The sequence below is a fragment of the Sphaeramia orbicularis genome, chromosome 11, assembly GCF_902148855.1.
Source record: "Sphaeramia orbicularis chromosome 11, fSphaOr1.1, whole genome shotgun sequence".
Lineage (NCBI taxonomy): Eukaryota > Metazoa > Chordata > Actinopteri > Kurtiformes > Apogonidae > Sphaeramia > Sphaeramia orbicularis.
This window is the reverse complement of record NC_043967.1, coordinates 45,761,238-45,785,900: the sequence shown is the minus strand read 5'-3', so window position 1 is coordinate 45,785,900 and position 24,663 is coordinate 45,761,238. Positions and strand designations below refer to the sequence as shown.

The window sequence follows — 24,663 nt, the reverse complement described above, 5'->3', positions numbered from 1 at the left end:
TTCTTTATTTTTATGTCGGGAGGAAAGATTGATGACTATTTCTCTTTGGAAGGAAACGCTGCTCATTCTGTGTCTCAGAAACACATGGACAAGTTCAGCTTCACCGAAGTTCAGCCTCCAGACTAACTTTAGTTTAGTGCTAACAAGTAGCTTTCATTATGAAAGAACCACAGCGAAAAGGGAAGAAGACAGAACTGATCTACATGTACCGTCATGTTTGGGTTCATAGCTTATCTCCTCTTGCCGGTATATGACTAATGTGTGTGTGTTTGTGTGTATGTGCCCTTCCCGTGCGTGCGGCTGTGCGCGCCGCGGCCTTACGCGGTTACGCGCCCGACTGCATAAGTGCTTTATTTTGACCCGTTTAGCATCTTATTTCTATCTGTGTGGTACAGTACGAAGATAAAACTGAATGAATGAGTAACACCCTTGGTATTTGCAAAGCCACTGTATTTTAAATACCCTCAGAGAGTATCTAACGGAATATAATTTCTGTTTCAGTTGACGTAATTTCTTCCAATCAAAAGAGAACATGATGTTGGCAGGAGGGGGTTGTGGACGCAGGTTTGACGACGTACAGATTATTTTGGCTAGCATATACGACATCATGGACACGTTTGAAGAGGAAGGTGCTGAAGTGGTAACTATTGAGAGATGCGTGAAAAATAAATGGAGATGGGCCTGGCTTGATGAGAAGGGAGACGATGGAACTCCAATTAGATCATGGTGCAAAAAAATGAAGCAGCCTCACTCATTTTTTGCAGTAAGGTTTTCTTCTAGTTATTATTTTCACTTGCTTCAAAGGTTTTCATACCCTTTAAAATTAATCAGAGAGCACCAAAATTGACCTGAAGCTTTAAAAATGTTCTTGGGGAGGACCCCCAGACCCCCCCACCAATACCACTCATGACATTTTTTCTATCCATGTTATTAATCTTCTACACCTGTACACCCTCCAATTCAGTGTGTTTTACAGTATTGCCAAATTTGACTATATAAACTTGTACGCTATAATAGTATTGTATTGCATCATTTTTAATAGTGGCCAATGATTTTGACCAGAAGACAATTTTCAGTCAGATGAAAAATTTTTGCTTTAATCTCTGGTCTAAACAAATGTACCATTGTCCTATGTACAGTAGTACAGAATGCTATTTGGAAATAAGAATATAGTTTGAAAAAAATAAACTGTTACTGGTAATTGCGAGCTAATATTCTGCATTATATGAGGCTTTGCTCCTCCACCAGTTAAAGGTAAAAATAATACTAACCGGTAAGGGGCGCAAATAACACTGTAGTGTCATCATTCCCACATCTGCGTCACAGAAGAAGAGTGTAAACGGCTCCGTCTTGTACGATGCACAAGGTTTTGTTATTTTCAGTAAATTGAGAAGAAAATACTTTATATGTGAGGCTGGGATCTGTATTTTCGATATTCTGGATATCCGATGTCAGAAGTTCTACAAGAAAGATAATAGTAATTTTATTAACCTGAGGTTGGTATAGTTACAGCTAGCTTGAAATAGCTAGCATAGACAAAGCATGTATAGGAAACGGGAAGTATAACACCGCTCCTTGTTTTTGCGGTTTTCCAGCCGTAGATACATTAAGAGCTCAGCTATTTGTTAGCTATTGTGAGAGAAAACGTATTACGTTGTATTTAATTAACTTTATTTACTTGACGTTTGCTAGGCTAGTGTTTACTGTGGAAGAATGAAGCAGGTCATCCCTTAAAATAAACCGCCAAAGCGTTCTCGGTAGAGCAACGTCGTTGTAAGACTATTGTATACCAAAATTACTTGTATCTCCCAAAATATTGGTCCTACCAACTTTCCATTTCTGCTAGTTCGTTCCTTGACCAAAAATATTTAAGTACGTTAAACTGCAGCAGTCGGCTCTTTCCGAATGTTGTGTGAATCTCGACACACACACACACACACACACACAGAGGCCACCTGGCCCTTATCAGGTAGATTTTATTCCTTTAGAAAAATATAACTGTTACAAAAAAAATACAGTGAAAATCTGTTATTTTTCAGCTCGTCAGCATTTTTAATCCACACTAATTTATTGCAGTGTGGTTAATTGTAATGGTTTCTCTACACATCAGTTTTATGCTTAAGCACCCTGCATGTACCTTATATTTGCTCTTTAACCTCAAATATCCCCCTAAACCAGGGATCAGCAACCCTGGTCCTAGAGAGCCACTATCCTGCATGTTTTAGATGTATCCCTCGTCCAACACACCTGATTCAAATGATAAGCCTATCATCAAGCTCTGCAGAAGCCTGATAATGACCATCAGGTGTGCTGGAAGAGGGAAACATCTAAAACATGCAGAATAGTGGCTCTCTAGGACCAGGGTTGCTGACCCCTGCCCTAAACGTACCATTACCAGCAATCAAATAGGCCTTGTGGTGTTGGCATAATTAATATAATTTCATTCAAGAATCTGCTTTGCATTTTGGAAGATGGTGGTCCCAAGGTACCTCACTTTGACACTGACACTCAATATGTAACTATAGACTATACTATACTCAGTATCCATGTTACCATGGGGATTTGTCCTGACCTTTGCCATAGGACAGCCAAAATTGAATCACCCATAGTGTCATCAGTATGATATGATGATGATCAGTCATCATGAATGATACTCCAATATTGTGGAAACTAGACAGCAAATCTATAGACACATGCCAGTAAAAAAAGAACAAGAGTAATAAATAAAAATATAAAGCCTTGTATGTTTGTGTTGCACTGATGAAGTTCACTCTTTAAATATTGAAATTTGGTACCAGATATTTTTCAGTACTTGTTAGTAGCTAGTAACAGATCCCATTAATCAGTTTCGTTTTCTCTGCTCACCACAATTATTCTCTGCAATATACCACTAAAATCCAGTTAAAATTCTTTGTGTTGCAGTGACTATGGAAGGAGATGAAATGGAGATGACCAGAGAGGAGCTCCAGAGGTTGATCTCTGAACAGATAAATGACAGCGATTTGGTCTCCCAAGATTTATTAAATAAATATCACCTGCTGCAGACACTTTTGGCAAAGAAGGAGAAACAAGCAGCCAGCATCCTAAAGCTCTGTGAGTAAGTGCTGCATCTACTCTTTACTTTTGTTCTTGCCTCATGTAACATCAAAAGTCAGTGTTATGCAATATTCACTTGTCATTTGTATGATTACATGTTTTGAATGTTTAGTATTTTTCTGTATAAGAAAAGACGAAGTTATCACACAATAAAAGATTCAATCTAAAATTTGTCTTTGGTATTGTCATTTTAGGTCTGTTGCAAAATACGAAGCAATTGTGAAGAAACAGTATGCCATGCTGGGGTGGGACTACAGAGATACGGATTCGGAGGAAGATGAAGATATCACAGATAATGGTACCGTCACTGGAAAAAAAGGTTACACAGTTTTTCTGTTGCTGTCATTTTCTATCACAGAATAATCTGTTTTTTTTTTCCTTTGTAGGAAATGCACCAGAATCCTCATGTGAGAACCTGAATGAAGACCAGAGTGAAAAACAGATTCACTATGTAAAACGACCAGTCGTGGTTTTGATGAGACTTCCTGAGCATAAGATCAGAATTTTATGTGGCCTATCACCAGAGAAAACAAAGAGTGAAGATGAGTTGTCAAGCATTTCATGTGATTCTGATAGAGTTTGGGAACCAGAAGAGCAAGACTTAAGTGATGCTGATTTTTCAGATGCAGTTTCAGAAAACTTTGCTTTACATTATTCTTCCTCGGATTCTGAGAATGGAGGAACAAAGAGGAAAAAAAGCTATAAAATGAAAAGAAAAGGCGCTAAGACAATTGCAGCAGCATCCCCAATGCCATCAGAAAGATCCTCAACACCACCAACAAGATCCTCAACGCCGTCAGAAAAATCCTCAGTGCAACCAACAAGATCCCCAACACCACCAACAAGATCCTCAACGCCGTCAGCAAAATCTTCAGTGCCAGCAGCAAGAGCCCCAACACCACCAACAGGATCCTCAATGCTGTCAGCAAAATCCTCAGCACCATCAACAAAATCAACGCCATCAGCCAAATCCTCAGCGCCACCAACAAAATCATCAACGCCATCAGCAAAATCCTCAGCGCCACCAACAAAATCATCAACGCTATCAGCAAAATCCTCAGCGCCACCAACAAAATCATCAACGCTATCAGCAAAATCCTCAGCGCCACCAACAAAATCATCAACGCTATCAGCAAAATCCTCAGCGCCACCAACAAAATCATCAACGCTATCAGCAAAATCCTCAGCGCCACCAACAAAATCAACACCATCAGCGAAAGTGAAATCCTCAGCGCCACCAACAAAATCATCAACGCTATCAGCAAAATCCTCAGTGCCACCAACAAAATCCTCAGCACCATCAGCAAAATCCTCAGCGCCACCGACAACATCCTCAACGCCAACAGCAGAATCCTCAACGCCAGTGACAGAAACCTCAACTCAAAAAGCAAGTTCAAAGCCCAACATTCCGGAAGGAAGGAAAACACTGAATGTGCCATCAGGGAACAAGAGTACTGGTAACATCTAAAATCATATCAAAGTTTATATCAAATTGTATGCAATAGGGCTGCACAATTAATCGTTAAAAGATCGTGATCTTGATTCACACATGAATGCGATCTCATTTCTAAACACGGACGATTCTTAAGCATTTTATTTCATGGCTGCATTACAAACAAATGGCCACAAACGCGGAACCGCTGCCGCCTCTGTTGTGCTGAATTCTACTCCCTGCTGAAAACAGCTCCCCCTTCCTAAGTCAGCCATAAAGAGGACCAAGTGTACCAAATTCACCCTGCCACACCAGAATAGCTCCAAATGTGAGCGGCTAAAGTTATTTCACTCCTTTAGCTTCACAAGCTAATTCTGATGGGGGATGCAGTTTTCAGCAATATCTGATGCCGAATTCTGCTCCCTGCCGAAAACTACATCCCCAGCAGCAGGTGATGTAGTTTTCATTAGTATCTGATTTTATTGTTATATATTTTGTGTGTTGTGTATCTAAGATCTAACTTTAGAAGGTCTTATATACCTTACAGTTTACACATTTTTTTAATATTAAACAGATAAAAATAAACTTAACTGCAATATCTTACAATATTATTAATTACTTAATTGCTACACAGGTATGATGGCGTTAAGAGGTTGAATAATTCACAGTTAATATATCCTACAGCACAGGTGTCAAAAATGCGGCCCGGGGGCCAAATCCAGCCCGCCAAAGGGTCCAGTCTGGCCCTTGGGATGAATTTGTGAAATGCAAAAATTCCACTAAGATGTTAACAATCCTGTTATTTCAGGCTCCACATTCAGACCAATTCAATCTCCAGTGGGCAGGACCAGTAAAATACTATCATAATAACATAAATAATGACAAATCCAAAGTTTTCCCTTTGTAAATATAAATATTTTCATATATTTACGCTAAAACAAAGTATAATTTCGCAAAAAATGTGAATAACTTGAACAAAAATATGAACAACCTGAAATGTCTTAAGAGAAATAAGTACGATTTTAACAATATTCTGTCTGATATTAAACGTTTTGTGTGTTTGTAGATCTACTGTGATCAGTAAGTTATAATGTACATGTGTAAATGATAAACTGAGGCAGAATATTGTTAAAATTACACTTAATTTTTCAGTTTATTCATGTTATTCACACCTTTTGAAAGGATAGTTTGTAGATGTAAGCCTTTTCATAATGTAAGTTTACTTTTTTCGCTCTAAAACAGAGAAAAGTTTGGAGTTGACATTATTTATATGTTATTATATTATTATTTTACTGGTTCGGCCCACTTCAGATCTAATTTAGCTGAATGTGGCCTCTGAACTAAAATGAGTTTGACACTCCTGCCCTGCAGTCAGAAAGGAGAAAAAATTGTGACAGGATAAATTCGGTGCACATCGTCCTCTTCATGGCTGACTTGGGGCGGGGGGGGTCAGTTTTCAGCACAACATCTTCTTCCCTCAACCAATGGTAAACACAGCAAATTCAACAGCAAACACTGCATTAGTGACCAGACTACTTGCAGAGTGATATGAAAGACACGAATCAGAGGTAAAAGAACCCATTTTCCTTAACAGCAGTGCATTAAACATTTTGTGAAAAAAATCATGCCAGAGAATCGTGATCTCAATTCTAAGCAAAAGAATCGTGATTCACATTTTCCAGAATCATGCAGCCCTAGTATGCAAACAACTGCTCACGTCATTACTTTTGAGAAATATGGCATCTTTTAAATTTACATGTGAATTTATATGTCGTAAATCTTATCTTTAAATGGTTTTTAAGCATGTATATATACTGCTGTAGGGTCAAAACACGGCATTCGAAATCTCACCGACGGGACATTTTAGAGACAATTTGACAGATTAGTGTTGCTAAATGACTCACATTTTTACTCTTAAATTCATTTTTGCTTTAGTTGGACCATAAGAGATTATCCAAAACAAGGAGCTACTTCGTATTGAAATAAATGATGGAATGACAATTAAATTTTGCTCTCTGACAGGACATTACTGTGGTTTGACCCTGTAGAAGCTAATTATAAGAAATGCATTGCAATTAAACTGTTGTAATCCGCTGAGACTTGGTTGTAATTTTGAAATGTTGCACTTTGTAGAATCGGCTCCCTCCCATGATCGCCCCGCCAAGGCTCCTGCTGTACTTCCAGAAGTCACTGAGGGCATGTCTGTAGTGGCCAGGAAGAAAGCAATGCGATGGTACCGTGGGAAAATCACAGAAATTATTAAAAAGGGTAAGTAAAAATGTATTGATGATGCTGATTGTAAAAAGATGTGGACAAAAATTTCCTAAAGTAGCACTGAACAATGTTTACATAACAATTCTTATGATGATAACAGAACAGTTGTGTTTGAGCTGAGACTGAGGCCATGTTCACACCAGTGCACTTAGTTTTTTACCTTATTTTGGTCATCCATTCACATTTTTATTAATCCAAAACGCAAACTGTGGCCAGTGCCATCTTGAGACAGCTGTGGATCAGACTACCAACTGGAGGCTCTCTGTACCTCCAGGTACTCTTGTGACAGTTAACAGGTTGAGAATGCCAACATGGCTCTGGTTTGGGTTGAAATGGAATTTCCAGTGGTTTCTGTAATTAGTGGATGTAATTACAGGCAGATGTGACCTGGTCTTGCTTTAGTACAACTGTGAGGCCATGGACAGCGTTAGAGAAAAACTTCTTATTGCTTTTTTTTTTCTTTTTCAGAAAGTGGTAGTGTGAAATACAAGGTTGTTTTTGAAAATGATCTGGGAAAGGTCCTTGTGTCTGGTCACCATATTGCCTTTGACCTGATGAACAGACTGGATCAACTACAGGACCTGTCGCGTGTACTGGTTAGACACCCTGAGGAGCCCTGGTTCTGTCCTGGTGTCTTAGCAGAGCGCCCAGGAAGGAGAAACCGCATGAGGTGTGTGCTTATTCTCTTTATGGATAAAATGTCGTTTCATTTTCCAATGTGCTGTTTAATTAAAAACATGTTTTTTTTTTCCACAGGTTCCTGGTTTTTTTGGATGATCACACACCAATCTATGTTAGTTTGCCTTTAATTCGGCTGGTGTGCAAACCATGTAAGTACAGGTGTTAAAACACAAGGAATGATTTGACCAGATGATTATTTTTATGCAGAAGTCATTGGTGGCTTTGAAAACCTTGGTCTGTACGCTGTAAATAAAACACGCTCAGAACTGACAGCACTTAGTCCAACTACTTAGAGCATCTTGGAGTTAAAAATCTAAGAATGACTGTTGAAACAAGTCTGTGCTATATGTAATGAAATATTGAGTATCATTTATGACATAAGCATGAAGTGTAGTTCATCTGACAAATTAATGTTGAAAATCTAGATCCAGTTTGGCTGCTGTGCACTTTCAGTCATGTCAGTCATTTCATTTATGAGAAGTGAGATGTACAAATACTGTCTCACTATACCTAAGTCCAGTTTCAGCAATGTCTACTTTATTTTTCTAACAACATTTTACTGTGGTATAGAGTTTGCCTTTTGTATATTTCAGTGTTACTTTGTAGATTTGTATATTGTCAGCACTTTAGTATTTCGCTTTATATCCAGTCTTTTGCACTTTAAGAAACTTCAGCTAAACAGAACAGAGCTGCTGAACTGATTTTTATTGTTCCTGCAACAGTGATGTCGAGGAGGCGTAAACAACAAAGAAATTGGTGGAGAATGGATTGGTTGTTAATCAGGCCTTCCTTTATTGTGCACAAGTGAGAAACTGACAGACGAAGCTTTGCCCTCTCTCAGAAGTCAGTTCTGACCTGTCCAGGAAGTCAGTCTAACTTATAATAGCCTGCGCTAAGCTTAAATGTGATTGGTTTATATGATATATGACACTGTTGCTAAGCAGAAGAACGAAAATAAGATAAAGACAGACAGAACGTAAGACCTTGGAGTTGTCCTGGGAAGTTTTGGGGAGTTGGGTTATACTGTACCTTGTGGAATCGTTAGAGATAAAATAGCTTACAAAACATGCAGAGTTGAGAAACTGACTGAGGGTAAACATTCATATCTAGGCCTGTGGTTAGAAAGAGAATGAAAACTGAAGACCCATCACAAGTGTCTTATAAACTAAGAGAAGACTTATGGGCAGTATTCAAATCAGTATTAACAGTGACAATATAGACTTATTCTATTCTATTCTATTCTATTCTATTCTTACTCTTTGCATTTTAACACAAACATTTGCTCTTTCTACTCCTTACACAGGCTTATTACAAGTTTTAATACATTTCAGTTATTAATTATTCATGTGTAGCGTCAGTGTCCCCCCCCTAAATCAAGACTGATTTCAGTCTAAATTGTTGAGACAATAAAACACGTGAAAAGGATTATCCTTTGGTTAATCTATCGCTGCACAATAATGAAATAAAAAAGAAACAGATAAAAAGTCACATGAGACTGATTTCAAGTTAATGTTTGTTGTTTTCAGTGTACAGTTATTCTTATTTTTTTATTTTAGTAGAACATGCACTTTCTTCACTTTACACTTGACTAAAGAAGTTGAATCAATACCTTCTACAGGTCTTTTTTTTTTAAATTTAACACAAGTACAGTATCCTTACACTGAGTAAGGAATCCAGGTACTTTTGCCATGTGAATAGTTGCAGTGTATGCTAGAGCCAGTGTACCTATTTGTTTTTAATCAATCAAATTTTATTTATATAGCGCCAAATCATAGCAAAAGTTATCTCATGACACTTTACATATAAATCTGGTCGAAACCAGACTCTCAAGCTAATTTGCAGAACCCAACAGAGTCCTCCAAGAGCAAACACTTGTGACTGGTGACAGTGAAAAGAAAAACGTCCTTTTAACAAGCAGAAACCTGGAGCAGACCCAGACTCCCAGAGGATGGAAGTCTGCTTTGACCAGTAGGGGTTAAAGAGAGAGGGTAAAGAAAGAGAAAAAGAGGTGGGGGGTAAGGGGACACATGGATGCAATTGATGCAGAGCAAACTGAACTTGAACATCAATGTAACAAAAGGAAAGAATGTTGACTTAAGGCTTTTCATTTCTATATCTCAGTTTACGTTGGCGATTTTTCCAACTTTGGCACTTTTCTTAATGAACTGCACATTCTGTGATACAAGAACATAACAAAAACATGTAACGTGAATCAGACCCCAAATTGTTCATCTGTTTAATTTTGTTTTCTTTTGTCTTGACAGTGCCAAATCCATGGGATGACATTCCAGAAGGAATGCATAGAAACTTCATTGAACAGCACACAAAGTGGTTGCCCAACCCTCCTCTGACCCAGTGTGTTATGGGACAGACAATGAAGGCAATGTTCAAAGACGCCCTGCAGAAATGTAGTGTTTTACAGATCGACTTTAACCTGATAGAAGTGCTTTTTACGGTTAGTGGGATTGAAAGTATTTCTTTTGATAACAAATGTTGGTATTTTTCCTGTTTTATTTTACATAGAATGTGTTTTATTTGTTCAGGAAGATCAACATAAAGAGTGGATCTACCGAGGCTCTCCACGCTTGGAACACATAATTAATATGACAAAGTATTTGGAGTCAAATGACTCAAAAACAAGTCAGAAAAAATAACATGTACCTCTCTTAAAGGTGAGCTAAATTTTACTCTAAATTTAATAATGACTTTTGATTTTGATCAACTGTGGCTACAATATGTGAACAGTAATGTGCTGATATATTGGTGATTTTGGTCTTTTTCATGGGATCTAAATGTCGTTTCCGTATTTTTATAGTTACATATACTGTGTGGCCAAAAAAGTTTCCACTTTGATTTAACTCAGCATAAATGTAAGATCCTTCCATTTGGATAATTACTGCAGTGATTGGTATGTTTAAGGTAGAAACAAATTATTTAACCCATAAAGACCCAAACAGCCACTGACAACCAAAACCATCTACTGATCTAAAATGTTTATTAACTTCTGATCCACTAATCCTATCAATCCATGTAAATAATTGGTGTAAAAAGCAGTTTGTCGTCTTTTCATAGTCATCAGATATGACCCATTTGGACGTTCAGAGGCTCCATAGTTACCGTGGAAACACTGTCATCTTCTACAACATTGATTCACAGGTAAAACCTATGAAGTTGGATCAATGACAGTGGATGGACACACGGGGTTTATGTTCAGTTAATGATATATTGTGCTGAAAAAGTCATGTTTTCTCCGTTTTTGATAGAATAACCCTCAACTTTATTCTGAGCTTTTATGAACATCTACATGATCAGTAAATTAAATATTGGAAAATACCTGATGTTCACTGAAAAAACACAAAACACAGAGGATTATCATAATAAATTGTCATAAATCACTTAAGAAAAGTTAAATATAGAAAACAAAATATTTTGGAACTGACACAAAAGTAACACTGGGTCTTTATGGGTTAAGCCAGCTGATGTAATGAGGAGTTTCTCATTTCTTAATCAACCATCAGTCTGATAGAGAGCATAAAGATTGGACAATACTAGGATTCATCAGGATCAAATTGTTAAAAAAAAAAAAAAAAAAGTGGCTCAGGGAGCGTGAGACATAATTTTCACACATGGATTGGACACCACAGAGTCCAGACCTGAACAACATTGAGAATCTTTGGGATGTGAAGAAGACCTTATAGAGTGGTCCAACTTCCCATTATCAGATGGAGACAAAAAAATTAATGCAAGTCTGACTGAAAGTACATGTTATAGTGACATAAATGACACCACAGTCAATGTGTCCTGTAATCAAAGCTAAAGGCAGTCGAAGTCATTTATTTATTTATGGGCCAGGCTGTGTATTTTGGAAGAATAACAGAAATAGGACTATTAAACTGCAGAAATACTGTATTTGTACCATTTGTCATCTTTACATCTTTGTTTCTCCGTTTCCAGAATCCTGCACAATGATGGAACCACAGAGATAATGGAAGTAACTTGGCTGTTTTGGAAGATCCTAAAAGATGTTGATGAAGAGATGAAACCGCCATTAGTGTTAGCTGTGATGAAAGAGTTCCCTAAATACACAGCCTCTTAGCAACCCACATATATAATTTTAACAATTTTGTGTCAAGATTATTGTGAATTGCATTTTGTTTTTAGTGCATAGCCTATGAGTATAACATCACTTGCAGGTACTAATCTTCACTATTCTTTATTATTAAGGCTTTTATGTATTTGCATGATTCCAATTTTAAGTTGAATTAAATGTTATTTTTTGACTTAATAAATTACTTTTTTATTTACTTGAGGCTTTTTTTATTTGTTCAGTTTAGTAATGGTAACAATTAGCATCTAGATTAAGGGTGTCAAACACATGGTCTACGGGCCAAAACCGATCTGACAAAGGTTCCAATTCAGCCTGTGGGGATGAATTTGCAAAGTGCAAAAATTAAAAAGGGTGTCAAACTCATTTTAGTACAGGGGCCACATGCAGCCCAATCTGGTCTGAGCCAGACCAGTAAAATAATAATAATGACTGCCATATTTTTTGTGGAAAAATTAAAAATTACATTAAAATATTTACAAATTATCTTTGCACATAAAATTAATAACCTGAACAGCCATGTGCAACCTGAAATTTAGTAAGAAAATTGAGTGCAGTTTTAACAGTAATATACATGTTAACCCTTTCATGCATAGTGGTCACTACGGAGGACAGTTATTCTACAGCTGTTCTCTTGTATATTCATGGATTTTGTGGTTTTAGTTCCACATCAGCCAACACAGTGGACACATGCATCATCCCATACACTGCAATTCATACCGTTACTGTAACTTTGTTATTTATAAACCTGATCTGCACCAACATGTCTGAGTGTAAATCAATTGCTTGTTATTGTTAATAGACATGTCATTACCATTTATTTATTTATTTAGCATATTATCTCCATGAATTGAGTAATGACTAGTATTAGTGTATATTAAAATGTGAGAAAACATCAGATTAGCTGCATTAAAATATTTTCATGTCATAGTTTTCACATAGTAAATAAGTTTCTTTGCTTCAAAAATTAAATGCATGGTGTCCAGCTGAGTGGACGTTTTTGCAACTCCATGAAAAATAGGTTCATAAAAAAAAAAAAAAAAAAATCAGATTGTTTTTTTTAATGCCTAGAGGAATAAAAACACTCAGGGAAAAAAATCTTGATTAAGGCTCTCATAATTCATGCATGGAAGGGTTAATAAATGTTTTGTATCTTTGTAGATCCACTGTGATCTGTAAGTTGTAATGCACATTATTAATATAATAAGCTGAGGTATGATATTGCACTTATTACTGCACTTATTTTTCCTAAGAAGTTTCAGGTTGTTACTCACATTTTTTAAAAGAGTTAGTAGATGTAAACATTTTCATATATAATTTTACTTTTAAAACATCAAGTTTAGAGTTGACATTATTTGTACATTAATCTGTTGTTATTTTCCTGGTCTGGCCCACTTGGTGTGTATGTGGCCCCTGGTCCAGATGCATGAAAGCTGCAAACTTTTACAGCTGTCGTGAACATTTTGCACAAAAATGCGAACGGTGTTACATTTTTGAGTCACTGCTGGAACGTGAGAACATGATATTGTGCATTCAGCGGCATTTGCTGCAGGTTCTGAGTAGAACTACCAGTGGTATGTGTGCACATCAACTGGAAATCCATTCGGACGCAGGGAGGCGTTCACTCCACTAGTCTGAACCAGAACTAGCTCCACTGGACGGACAGACGGAAAATAGCTGGCCGATTGCTAGCAACAGAGCCTCGAACGTCAGGCTAACAATAACTTAGAAGGAACAACTGGAACGCCACCACGGATTTCTTGTGGGACAAGCGTACAGGCCTCGCTGCTAAAACGGTAAATATCATCAACCGGCCGTTTCACGTTGTCCAATAATTCAAAACAAGCGTCTGTAAGGACAGCTAACGTCATTAGCTGTTTAGCTAGCGAAAGTAGCCAAGTTAAGATGGCGGACAAATTATTTACATTCAGCTAGCTGATGCTGCTAGCGAATCTTGCCAACTACCAATACATCGCTCGGTGGTCAGTTGGTTTGCAGTTCGGCTTTAAAAACTATCTTTACCGCTCATAAATTGTCGTTTTAGAAGGAAAATGACCGTGAACTACGTTAAGTACACGTTAGGCGCTAGCGAAAATAAACGCATCGTTTTAATACTAGGAAAACATTAGCGACGGTAGTAGAAACCTAATACGAAACGAACGTTGTGCCAAATTTAGCTTGACTCAACGATCATCTAGAATTCCGAGTGGATTCGTCATTTACCATTGTGTAGCGCCTAATTAGTTAAATCTAGAGTCGATCGTGCAACAGGATTATACATCAATCTCTGGAATGCATCAGTAATCGATGATCAGATATTTTCATAAACTAGTCAACAATTGTCCAACTAGCTGTGACATTTTTTGCACACGTACACACAGTTTTACAGGCGGCTAGCAACATAATGTTACAAGTCTTAACATGAATTACGATTTTGGTTGGGGGGTATGAAATGTAGGCCCACTACTAGACCTGGCTTTCTTCAAATGTTTACCAAGCTGTTGCCGTCATTCAGTTCCTGTGGTTTAAAATTTATGAGCAGTCTGGTATTTTGAGTAAGCTATAGGGAGAACTGTTGCTATTGTCGGGGACAGCTAAAGATCCTGTGTTTAGAAGGTGATATAACACATCCAACAAACACAGTCCTGCAGAGTAAATTGACTTTTTTGCAGGGGAAGAGGTTGTGGTTTTCCTAAAGATAAGAGATGACTTTTTATGATGTGTGTCTGTGTGTATTTTATCCTTCATATTATGTGTATTTATATTCTTATTTGTATGTGTATGTGTATATTTATTTGTACAGTTGAAAGCATAGTCTATCATTTCTCTGCACTGTTTTAACCTTGGTTTTACGTTTGCATGTTACAAATTAAACATCTATGAGATGTAGGTTCAATTGGTTTTACATTCAGTTGAGATTTCATAAATTTTACAGGGCACCATTGCTCCTGACATGCCTTTTCTTATTCTGAATGCTAATCATTTGCTTATCTTCCTTAAAACCCACTAGATGCCTCACAACAGACGGTACTCGTCTTCGGACAGAGACAGTCGAAACAGCTACCAAGACCGTTACAGAGACAGAGATAGAGATAGAGACAGAGGACGACGACATCGACATCGAAGATCGCCCACCTATTCCTCCAGCAGTGACAGAGACCGGGACAGAGACAGAGACAGAAGAGGACGAGGACACAGGCAGGAGGGAAGCTATGCACGAACAAGGAGGTATATTTATGTGTAAAGGGATATTTGTTATGTCATCTCTGCAGATCATAGTTAACCAGAACCAGTTTGATAAATAAATGCTAAGTTATTTTTTATTGTCAGTGTTAAGGTTTAAATATGTGTCTCTGTCTTCTGATTCAGCCGTAGTTATGACAATCGCTCAACTGAACATCGACCATTTGACCGGCGATACTGCGAAGGATACAGACGCTTGGACCAGAGCCGAGATCGCGACAGAGAACGGGAGCCACATGGAGCAGCCGAAAGTTACTATCCACGTGACTTCACCCCCACCATGTATGACTACAGACGAGGCCGTGAGAGGGAGCGCGAACGGGATGAGTCTTACCGGCGGAAAGGCAGCAGGCGTAAGCACAAACGAAGGCGGCGTAGAACCAGGTCCTATAGCCCATCTTCCTCGGTGAGTACATCCACATCTGAGATCGTGCTTTAACTCTCCTCATCCTATCTCATTCCATCTCTGTTTCTTTTGCTCAGCTCTTCCTGTCTCTTTCTTTCTCTAACCATTTCTTTTTCACAGCTCCAGGACTTGGTAAGTAGTACAATCTTTATGATTTGTTTTCGTTCTACCAGTGGGATTTTGTTAAATTTTTTTGTATTGACATAGGATTTGTTTAGTTGGCACTTACATCTGGCAGAGCATTTTCATTTTTTTTGTAAACAGATGTATTAAAGATCAGCTGTAATTTTGCTCATTTGCATTTGCAGACTCAATGCGACCCTTTTAATTTTATGCTTTTAAAGCAGTAGTTATACATCATATTCATTTCTATGTCTGTGCACTTATCTTTGAAATATTTAATAATTCAACTACATTGACAGTTATTAAAGGCCTTTATACCTGCAATCCCAGTAGTAAAGTCTTACTTCTGAAAGTGAAAATGTTGTGCCAGAGACCAAGGACAATTTTTATTTCAGTTGACTCTATTTTTGTTAATATTAATTGGAATTTATTATGTCAAAAATACATATCTGTGTGGATTTTATAAAACCACATGTGCTTAAAGTAGTATATTTTGAAGTGAAAAAGAGGTTGAATATGATGTAGAATGTTTGTTTAGGTGATCTATAAGTATTTGCAGCTTGATTACATATGGGCCTCTCAATTTATTTTTCATCCTGTTTATTCTTCAACCTGATGCATTTGAATTAGTTTTATTTCTGTGTTAATTGGTTTTTGCGTAGATGAATGGATATGCCAGTTGCTTCCTTGTTTGTAAGCAGCTGTGGTTTAAAGGTAGAGGGGGGAGAGGAGCAGAGGACAACATGTGATCTTTGACTTGTTCCCTTGCACTATATCCCTATCGTTATATATTTCCTTCACGTGGTGTCATGCGTGAATCGCCCCATGACCACCAAACCCACCAACAACCACAACTACATCAACCACCACCACCCTCCTCCTCCCTCCTCGTCTACCTGTGCCGCCTGACGCCATGGCTGCGGCTGTCCCTGAAAACCCCCTGTTCCTTTTGGTCGTGTCGTAACCTGCTGATGGCGGTTTGGGTCTGAAAACAGCGGAGCGACAGCCGGACGCGGGCACTGAGTGTGAGGGACGACGAGGAAGGGCACCTGATCTGTCGGAGTGGGGACGTCCTGCAAGAGAGATGTACTCACTGCCACTACTCTATCGTAACCCTTCTCCATATGAGTATAAAAGCATAGAGCATTTACATGACATGGGGAGTGCCTGATGATTCTGATGATGATGATGATGATGATTCCTTGCTAGAATGCTCTTCGCTCTAGCTGAAATAGCAGGGTGGATTGCAAGAATGTTGAAGATTTGAGGGGGGATTTAGATACCTCCTGTTTTTTGTTCTAGGATTTTAAAGCTGTGGAGCATTTTTTAATGTTTCACAGGTTACATGACTTTCCAAACCTAGAATCTCATTTTCAGCTTGTTGTTCCTGTTGCGTTTAAGTTTAAAACGCAGTTACAGTTTCAATTCTTCAACTTACATTAGTTATTTTCATCTATAAGGGTTTCATTTCAAATGAGCATCACCTATTTAATCTTGTTCTCTAAGACTACTTGAACCAGCACACACATAAGCATTTATGTTACTGCTCGTTCATTTTTAGGACCATGTTTCTTGACAGGAACACTAACTTTTTTTTTTTCTTATACATTATCCTGTGTTCTTAGAAAAAAGACAGTCATGTCTTGAAAAGATCTACCCTTATTTTCAATGGCTGCAATTTGGTCTTCAAAGGAAGGGAGTGTTTTACATTTCCCCCCTTTTCACCACCTGTATGATAGTTCAATGCATCCAATTATCATAGATTAGCCCAGAGTTTTTCAAGTCTGTCAGATTGAATAGGCAGCCATTTGAAAAGGGGATGGGCGCTAGCATTGATACGCCTGTCTACACTTTTGTATTCTGTGCTTCTGCTTGAGTCTGCATGTCTAATTCTCCTATCCTTTGTTTCCCCACTCTCTTTCTCTTTTCCTTTTCTCTGTGTGCTGTGTTGCAGATGAGATTGTCAGCACTCTGGGCGAAGGCACCTTTGGGAGGGTGATGCAGTGCGTTGACCATCGCAGGTGTGTAAACCTTGTAATATCTGGATAACAACAGCTCTCAAGCCTTTGGGGTCGTATTTCTATGACCCTGAGCATCTTTTGTTTGTTCTTGTTCATAAGAGTAAAGAACATATACTGTAAGCATTTTTCTCCATTGTTAATCTAAGACTTTTTTTGTCTCTGCTGCTTCTAATACAATACTGTTGGATAGTTTATGGAAGAATATCATCCTACGACAATGCTAAAACTATGCATTAAGCAACTTCAATTTCATGGTCAAGGCCTTTGAACACTTCAGTGCAGAATCATATTTTTGCACTCTTTGTAAAATACTGAAAAATAAAATTATTAATTGTTAGTAAAACAAAGCTAAAGAAATTGTTACTTGTGATATTTGAAATGTTTGACCTACTCAAGGAGACTCCTTTTCTCCAAGGGAGGTTATTGTGCCATGTGATGAAGGTTTTGTATTTTATCTCCTCTAATGTGGTTAATAGGGCAGGGTCCCACGTGGCTCTGAAAATTATCAAGAATGTGGAAAAATACAAGGAAGCTGCTCGCCTCGAGATCAATGTACTCGAGAAGATCAATGAAAAGGACCCTGATAACAAATTGTGAGTCCTAATGTTGACCAAGAAAAAATGTGCTAAATCATAGTATTTGAATAGTTTATGAGTCTGTGGCTTGTTTAGTGATATTGGCATAAATGATGCAGTACGACATTATTAAACTAGTTACATAATTTTTTTTGGTGTTTTTTTTTTTTTCAGCTTGTGTGTACAGATGTATGATTGGTTTGACTACCACGGCCACATGTGTATTTCATTTGAGCTCCTGGCTCTTAGCACCTTTGACTTTCTGAAAGAGAACAACTATCTGCCCTACTCCATTGGTCAGGTCAGACACATGGCCTACCAAATCTGCCTGGCTGTGAAGTGTAAGTAGTTGGTTTTAAGTACGTTTGTGCTACTCATGATTAGTATACAATGAAAGTTATAGAAGATGACAATCAAAAGTGACTAATGCAATAAATATATTTAAAAAAATAAGAAAAACATTTAAAGATACTCATGATTTAATCTTACACTGCAAAAATCAAAATCTTACCAAGTGCGTTTTTCTCATTTCTAATCAAAATCTCATCACACTTAAAATAAGACATAATCACCTAAAGAGTAACTTTTCAGTGGGATGTAAGAACTTATTTTTAGACAATAGATCTTGAAAATCTTATTTCAACAAATCTTACCAAGATAATTTTCACTTGTTCCATTAGCAGATTTTTTTGCTTAATTCAGATTTTTTTTTTTTTTCTTAATTCAAGCAAAAAAATCTGCCAATGGAACAAGTGAAAATTTCTTGGTAAGATTTCTTGAAATAAAATTTTCAAAATCTATTGTCTAAAAATAAGTTCTTAGATCTCACTGAAAAGTTACTCTTTAGGCAATTATGTCTTATTTTAAGTGTGAGGAGATATTTTGACTAGAAATGAGAAAAATACACTCGGTAAGATTTTGACTTTTGCAGTTTACCTGTACCTGGGAAGAGTCTGAAATAACAGCTTTTTTCGTAGGAAGAAATTAGTTAAAGGGATAAATCAGATTTTTTGAAGTTCATTTACAGGGTTTTTCTTAGTTTTCAACTGCAACTGCACTTCAGTTGCAGTTGAGGTCTTGGGGTTTGATGTTATTTAATTAAAAACAGCATTTTCATGTTGTATGTAACTATCATTACATTATTTATAAAAAACACGTTGTAGTTTTTCACATTACACTCACACCTTAGCAAGAAAAATGTGACGCTAATATGCTCATTGGTGAAGTAAGTGCAATATCCTGGAGGAATCCTTCACAATTTTGTGTGCCATAAAAAGCAATCACAGAAGAACGCTGGTTAAAAAGTAGTTTAGCGGTACTTCGGGAAAATCTAATTCCAAAAGAAATGGCTAATCCTTACAAAATGTTATTCTTGTATTTATTTGATGATCTTTAGCAAAGGGTCTATATTTTTATCTGTAGATGAAATGTGTCATCTGTATTGAACGAGCTTGTAATGATAAATGATGAAAAGATGGCTTATAAGTTGTAGCTTTTAATGCTTTTACTCGATATCTGACAAATGCATTCTTATTTTTTCTCTTGTAGTTCTCCATGACAGTAAGCTGACACACACAGACCTAAAACCAGAGAACATTCTGTTTGTCAACTCCGACTTCACAATGTCCTACAATGTAGAAAAGGTAAGCACCAGAAGATACTGAAAACAACCCACACCTTGGTGTATTTAGCTCTTTTAAAGCTAAATTGAAAATGTATCAATTTAGGAAAGCCTATAGTTGATGTTTTGATATTTTTAAAAAATCTGTCCTTTTCTGCTGTAGCACTCTCTGAATGAAAAGTGCATTATAAATCAAATCTATTTTTATTATCATTATGTTAGTTCCAAAATGGAAGTGAACTGAATGCTACTTCTCCTGTCACTGTGATCATTGCTGATTGTGTTCAGCTTAACTGTAGAGAACACAACCTAAACATCAAAGTATATTTAACATATTTTCAGGAAGTGTTTTATTACACTGTATCTGTGGTCTGTCTCATAAGTATATGAAATGCCTGCAGCTGCACTTAATAAATAGCTGATGAACTAAAGCTGGACTCACATTTTCCACTGCACACCTGGCACTTAGAGGCATATGTTGCCTAACGCCTCATAGAAAAAGTCAAATTAAGCTCAGCAGTTCTAAGAAACACGTGTTTTTCTTCCTTGTAGAAGCGAGAAGAGCGGACAGTTAAAAGCACAGGCGTGCGCGTGGTGGACTTCGGCAGTGCCACATTCGACCATGAGCATCATAGCACCATTGTGTCCACGCGGCATTACCGGGCACCTGAGGTCATACTGGGTGAGGAACAATATCAGCCCCAGGCGAAAAAAACAAAACAAAAACACGCCCATCAAAAAAATGTCCACATGTACATGAGCTAAATCAGGCTTCATAGGAACAGCTATGCTTCGGTGCGTGTTTCATCTCAGTCTCTCTTACTTGCTCTGCTTGCCAAAAATGTTGTTTCAGTAGGAACTTTCTATGGTGTACTAGTTGAAACATGCACACCTCTGCTGAACATCTTTCTATTTCGCCTTGTTCTACAGGACTGTTGAGGAGACACGCCTTCTTTACATTTATAATTTACACTGGATAATTATGCAGAAACATTTACCCACATGTGATGTCAGTGTTTGGCTTATGGGTCTGAGGACTCTAATGTTTTCATGCACTTGTTTTTATTGTGTGTTTTGATGCTCCAGAGCTGGGCTGGAGCCATCCCTGTGATGTCTGGAGCATTGGCTGTATCCTGTTTGAGTACTACCTGGGCTTTACCTTGTTTCAGGTATATTTTGACCCTGCTGGCTGCACCTGAATGAATTATTCTTCAGGAAAATAATTCATTTGGACAGAACATTTGTACATGAAGCATACACTGTAGTGACAAGAGTATGTTTGTCCTGATGTTAATGTGGTCGCAACAACAACAAGTTGGCACATCTCAGCATTTGATATCCAAGAAGACTAAATGCATTTCACATTAGGCTCATATCAAACAAAATACTTTGTGCTTTGGCACATAGTGAGGCTGGTTGACTATTCTTACCTCAGTCTTACCACTTACCTCATGACTGTAGTTTCAGGAACCAGTGACAACACAACAGAGTCTTTTGCTTACAAATGTTAAGATATCTCCTATCCACTTGTTTTTCTGATCATCCTTGGTAAACTGTTAAAACCATACACTAGATGGCAATAGAGGAACATCAGGCCAAAACTCAGGATGGTGGAAATGAATCAGGTTTCAAAGGGAACAATCTTAACTTTAGGGATTTTTAGTGGAACTCATAGTTAAGTCCATTTGGTGTCATGTTGTGTATGAAACCAAAACATTCCTATGTAGCCCAGTTTCATCACTGCTGAGGATTCCATTACTGAAATGCACCCTCTTCCTGCAGTGGTGCCTTACTAAGTGCTGGCTTTGTCTATTGGTCTTAACACTGTGTTTAGCGGTAGTTAAACCTTCACTGTCATCTGTAGTGGTGCTAAATCTATATGTATTTCTTTCAGACTCATGACAACAGGGAACATTTAGCCATGATGGAGAGAATCCTGGGACCAGTTCCTTCTAGGATGATTCGCAAAACAAGGTGACAAACGTAATAGAGGTGTAATGATTCTCCGAATCCACAATTCAGATGAGATTTTGATATTTGAGCCATAGATTGATTTGTACCATACATTTTTCATTTTTTGAGGTGACATTTTCTGGTTTGAGTAAATCAACTACAATTCAGAGCCTCAAGAACACTGTAAAAGGAGATTGAATAGAATAAATGATTTAACTTTTAAATAGTCCAGCTCTTGGTTTCAGAGCTGTTCTCAAACCCACTTTTCTCACATTGATATCTCTGCCCCCTCAGGAAGCAGAAGTATTTCTATCGTGGCCGTCTGGACTGGGATGAGAGTTCCTCAGCAGGGAAATATGTCAGAGAAAACTGCAAACCTCTGAGGGTAAGAGGGGAAAAAATACGATGACTACTAAAGGCAGACATAAATTCAATGGTTTGTCACTTTAATGTAATTTTTCACCCCACTTGAGCCTGACTGTATTTCTTCCCCTCACAGCGGTACCTGCTGTCTGAGTCTGAGGAGCACCACCAGCTGTTTGACCTCATTGAGAGCATGTTGGAATATGAGCCCACCAAGAGGCTGGCGTTAGCTGACTCCCTCAAACACCCTTTCTTTGCAAATGCAGGGATTGGTGAGGCAGCAGGTAGCAAGAACTGGGAGGGCAACCGGGACATCAGTCGGTGACCCATGGGCTTCTAAAGACTAAATGACAGACGTTAAGTCTTTTATACGTGGAGCAGGTGAACTGTTGAGAGAACTGGAGCTTTGGATTATTTTTTTCCCCTCCGTCGTTCTGTCATTTACGCATGGACTCCTTCTTCCACCCTGCTCCTTTAAGGTCAGCCTCTGCAGCCACATCAGGCATGTTTTTGCAGAGGAGAGACTAATATAATCTTTAATTGACTGAAAAGAGTCAAACCAGCCTCAGCCCTCCTTTCTGGTGATCCCTGCTGCAACAGAGGAGAAAAATCTGTAACAGGATTGTCTGTACCAAAAGTAGCCCTCTATGCAGCTCCTGTCTTCCTTTTGACTTCTGAACCAACTTTCCCTTGCTGTCCGTCGGGCAATTTTTTTTATCAGCATGTAAGGAAAAATAAGTCACATTTTAAATTAATTAAGCACTACTGTAGTAAATCAGAAGCTCCATTTTGGAGGACAAATTCTGAAGTTTAAGGAAAGGCTGAAAGGAGATAGAGCTGTGTACTCATCAAGTCCTCATTCTCATCATCCTAAATCGTGGAAGAACATGTCATCAGCAAATACTTCGAATCTTTTTTTTTATTTTTTTTTAATTGTTATGCCAACTGTCAAATCCGTGACATGTAGTATATTTCCTTTATTACATGGCAGATACAAGAGGGCATATGTGTTTGGGGAGGGCAGATGAAAGAAATATTAAATGAAATGTCCAAAGTTACAGAAATGCAAATTGCAAGTATCTCCAGCAGAGACAAATGTCTCAAATTTTTGTTTACATTTTTGTTCGGTGAGCACTTGCATTGCGTGTTATTTTCCATGTTTAATTTTTTATGTACAATAGGACTATCCCTTATATGGAGGCTGTTTCCTGTATTAGCCGGTTGCTAGGTCTGTTACTGTTCACCAATAAGATGTTTATGATAATGGACACTCCACACACGGGCCTCGGCAGCCTGTCTTATTGATTGATATATCTGTTATGTTATGCAATACTTTCTGGGTGTGAGTGTGTGTATGTAGGGGTTTGGATTGTGTGGGTGACATGTTAATGTTTTGCTATGTGACTTAATAGTTCTTCAGCATCAGTCATGAAAACACAGCGATACTTTCAGACATAAACATAAACTGCCTTTTTCCATGTGTGATATGGTCTGACCTGTGGTCTGTCCATTGACGTTAAGCACACAGCTCCTGGTCGTAGCCAACGAGCCACATACACCTCCTGTTGACGGTATTTATTTTTAGTTTTAGCCCCCACCCTCCCACATGTACATGATTTGTTTTTTTTTTGTATGAAATGAAAACGTATAAAACTGTATATATGTATGATTGTGTAGAATTAAAGTTAAGTCCTCCTTGCCAAAGTCGTACGGTGCTTTCAGCGTCACATTTGGCCTCTGGTGACGAAAGGGGTGGGTTCTGTCGTTTAATCCTGTTACTATTTAGGAGTCCTTTCTTTACCTCACTGGTAAATCACACCTGGATGATTTGCAGTGAAATCATCTATGACTAAGATGTGAAAAATGGACACAAATTGAAACTGGTGCTGTTACTTTTACCTGTTTAATGAGCACTGGTAAGAGGAACACATACCTGTTTAAAGGTTTTGCACTGGAAAAAATCCAAATCTTACCAACTGTATTTCTTTCATTTCTAGGAAAAATATCTCATCACACTTAAAATAAGACAATCACCTAAAGAGTAACTTTTCAGTGAGATATAAGAACTTATTTTTGGACGATAGATCTTGAAAATCTTATTTCAAGAAATCTTACCAAGATAATTTTCACTTCTTCCATTGGCAGATTTTTTTGCTTGAATTAAGCAAAAAAAAAAATCTGCTAATGGAACAAATGAAAATTATTTTGGTAAGATTTCTTGTAATTAGATTTTCAAGATCTGTTGTCTAAAAATAAGTTCTTATATCTCACTGAAAAGTTACTCTTTTGGCATTTATATCTGATGTTAAGTGTGATGAGATATTTTGACTAGAAATGAGAAAAATACACTTTGTAAGATTTTGCTTTTTTTTCCAGTGTAATAAATGCATTTGTAAGTTGGCCTGAAGTTCTCAGTTCTGACCAGATGTTCCTAATAATAAATATTAAGTATCTCCAACAGTAAGTTCCATCCTCATCTTGCATTTCATTGTTATATGATAAATGCTACAGCTTATTGGACTTTTCCCAAACATCCAAAGTGTTTTGAAAGTCACATGTATCCTATGCTTCCTGTTAACATTTGATACCAATGAACATCTGTTGAAAGCTAATTTTGTAAATACTTTCAAAACTAGAAAAGCACTCGGAGATCGCAGACCTCCGCCAAGGCAGATCACCCCGATCACCACCAAACTTTCATCATTTGTTCCTTGTGCGAGTTTTAACATTACCTGAAATTTTCATCCAAATCTGTCCATAACTTTTTGAG

The 24,663-nt window shown here is 37.7% G+C and overlaps 2 protein-coding genes across 9 annotated transcripts; both read left to right on the top strand.

Moving 5' to 3' along the window:
- The first annotated feature begins 703 nt into the window (after nucleotides 1-703).
- setdb1a (SET domain bifurcated histone lysine methyltransferase 1a) lies at nucleotides 704-11,675 on the top strand. 7 transcript variants are annotated; one of them, XM_030147180.1, is made up of 11 exons: nucleotides 704-763; nucleotides 2,923-3,097; nucleotides 3,291-3,394; nucleotides 3,483-4,149; nucleotides 4,342-4,553; nucleotides 6,662-6,796; nucleotides 7,271-7,472; nucleotides 7,559-7,632; nucleotides 9,748-9,938; nucleotides 10,027-10,155; nucleotides 11,438-11,675. In XM_030147180.1, exons 1-10 carry the CDS (start codon nucleotides 724-726, stop codon nucleotides 10,135-10,137), a joined length of 1,911 nt encoding a protein of 636 aa, XP_030003040.1. In that variant the 5' UTR covers nucleotides 704-723; the 3' UTR covers nucleotides 10,138-10,155; nucleotides 11,438-11,675. The 7 variants fall into 7 exon arrangements, with proteins under 7 accessions (XP_030003040.1, XP_030003039.1, XP_030003035.1 ...); XM_030147179.1 differs by having other exon boundaries at nucleotides 3,483-4,275; nucleotides 4,321-4,553; XM_030147175.1 differs by having other exon boundaries at nucleotides 3,483-4,547.
- Nucleotides 11,676-13,114: 1,439 nt separating this feature from the next.
- On the top strand, nucleotides 13,115-23,601 carry clk2a (CDC-like kinase 2a). Of its 2 annotated transcripts, XM_030147184.1 has the most exons (13): nucleotides 13,115-13,384; nucleotides 14,599-14,816; nucleotides 14,958-15,237; nucleotides 16,356-16,446; nucleotides 17,315-17,381; nucleotides 17,858-17,974; nucleotides 18,131-18,297; nucleotides 19,505-19,599; nucleotides 20,130-20,259; nucleotides 20,664-20,746; nucleotides 21,472-21,551; nucleotides 21,825-21,915; nucleotides 22,030-23,601. In XM_030147184.1, exons 2-13 carry the CDS (start codon nucleotides 14,599-14,601, stop codon nucleotides 22,216-22,218), a joined length of 1,608 nt encoding a protein of 535 aa, XP_030003044.1. In that variant the 5' UTR covers nucleotides 13,115-13,384; the 3' UTR covers nucleotides 22,219-23,601. The 2 variants fall into 2 exon arrangements, with proteins under 2 accessions (XP_030003044.1, XP_030003045.1); XM_030147185.1 differs by lacking the exons at nucleotides 13,115-13,384; nucleotides 14,599-14,816; nucleotides 16,356-16,446 and having other exon boundaries at nucleotides 15,111-15,237.
- Nucleotides 23,602-24,663: the final 1,062 nt, after the last annotated feature.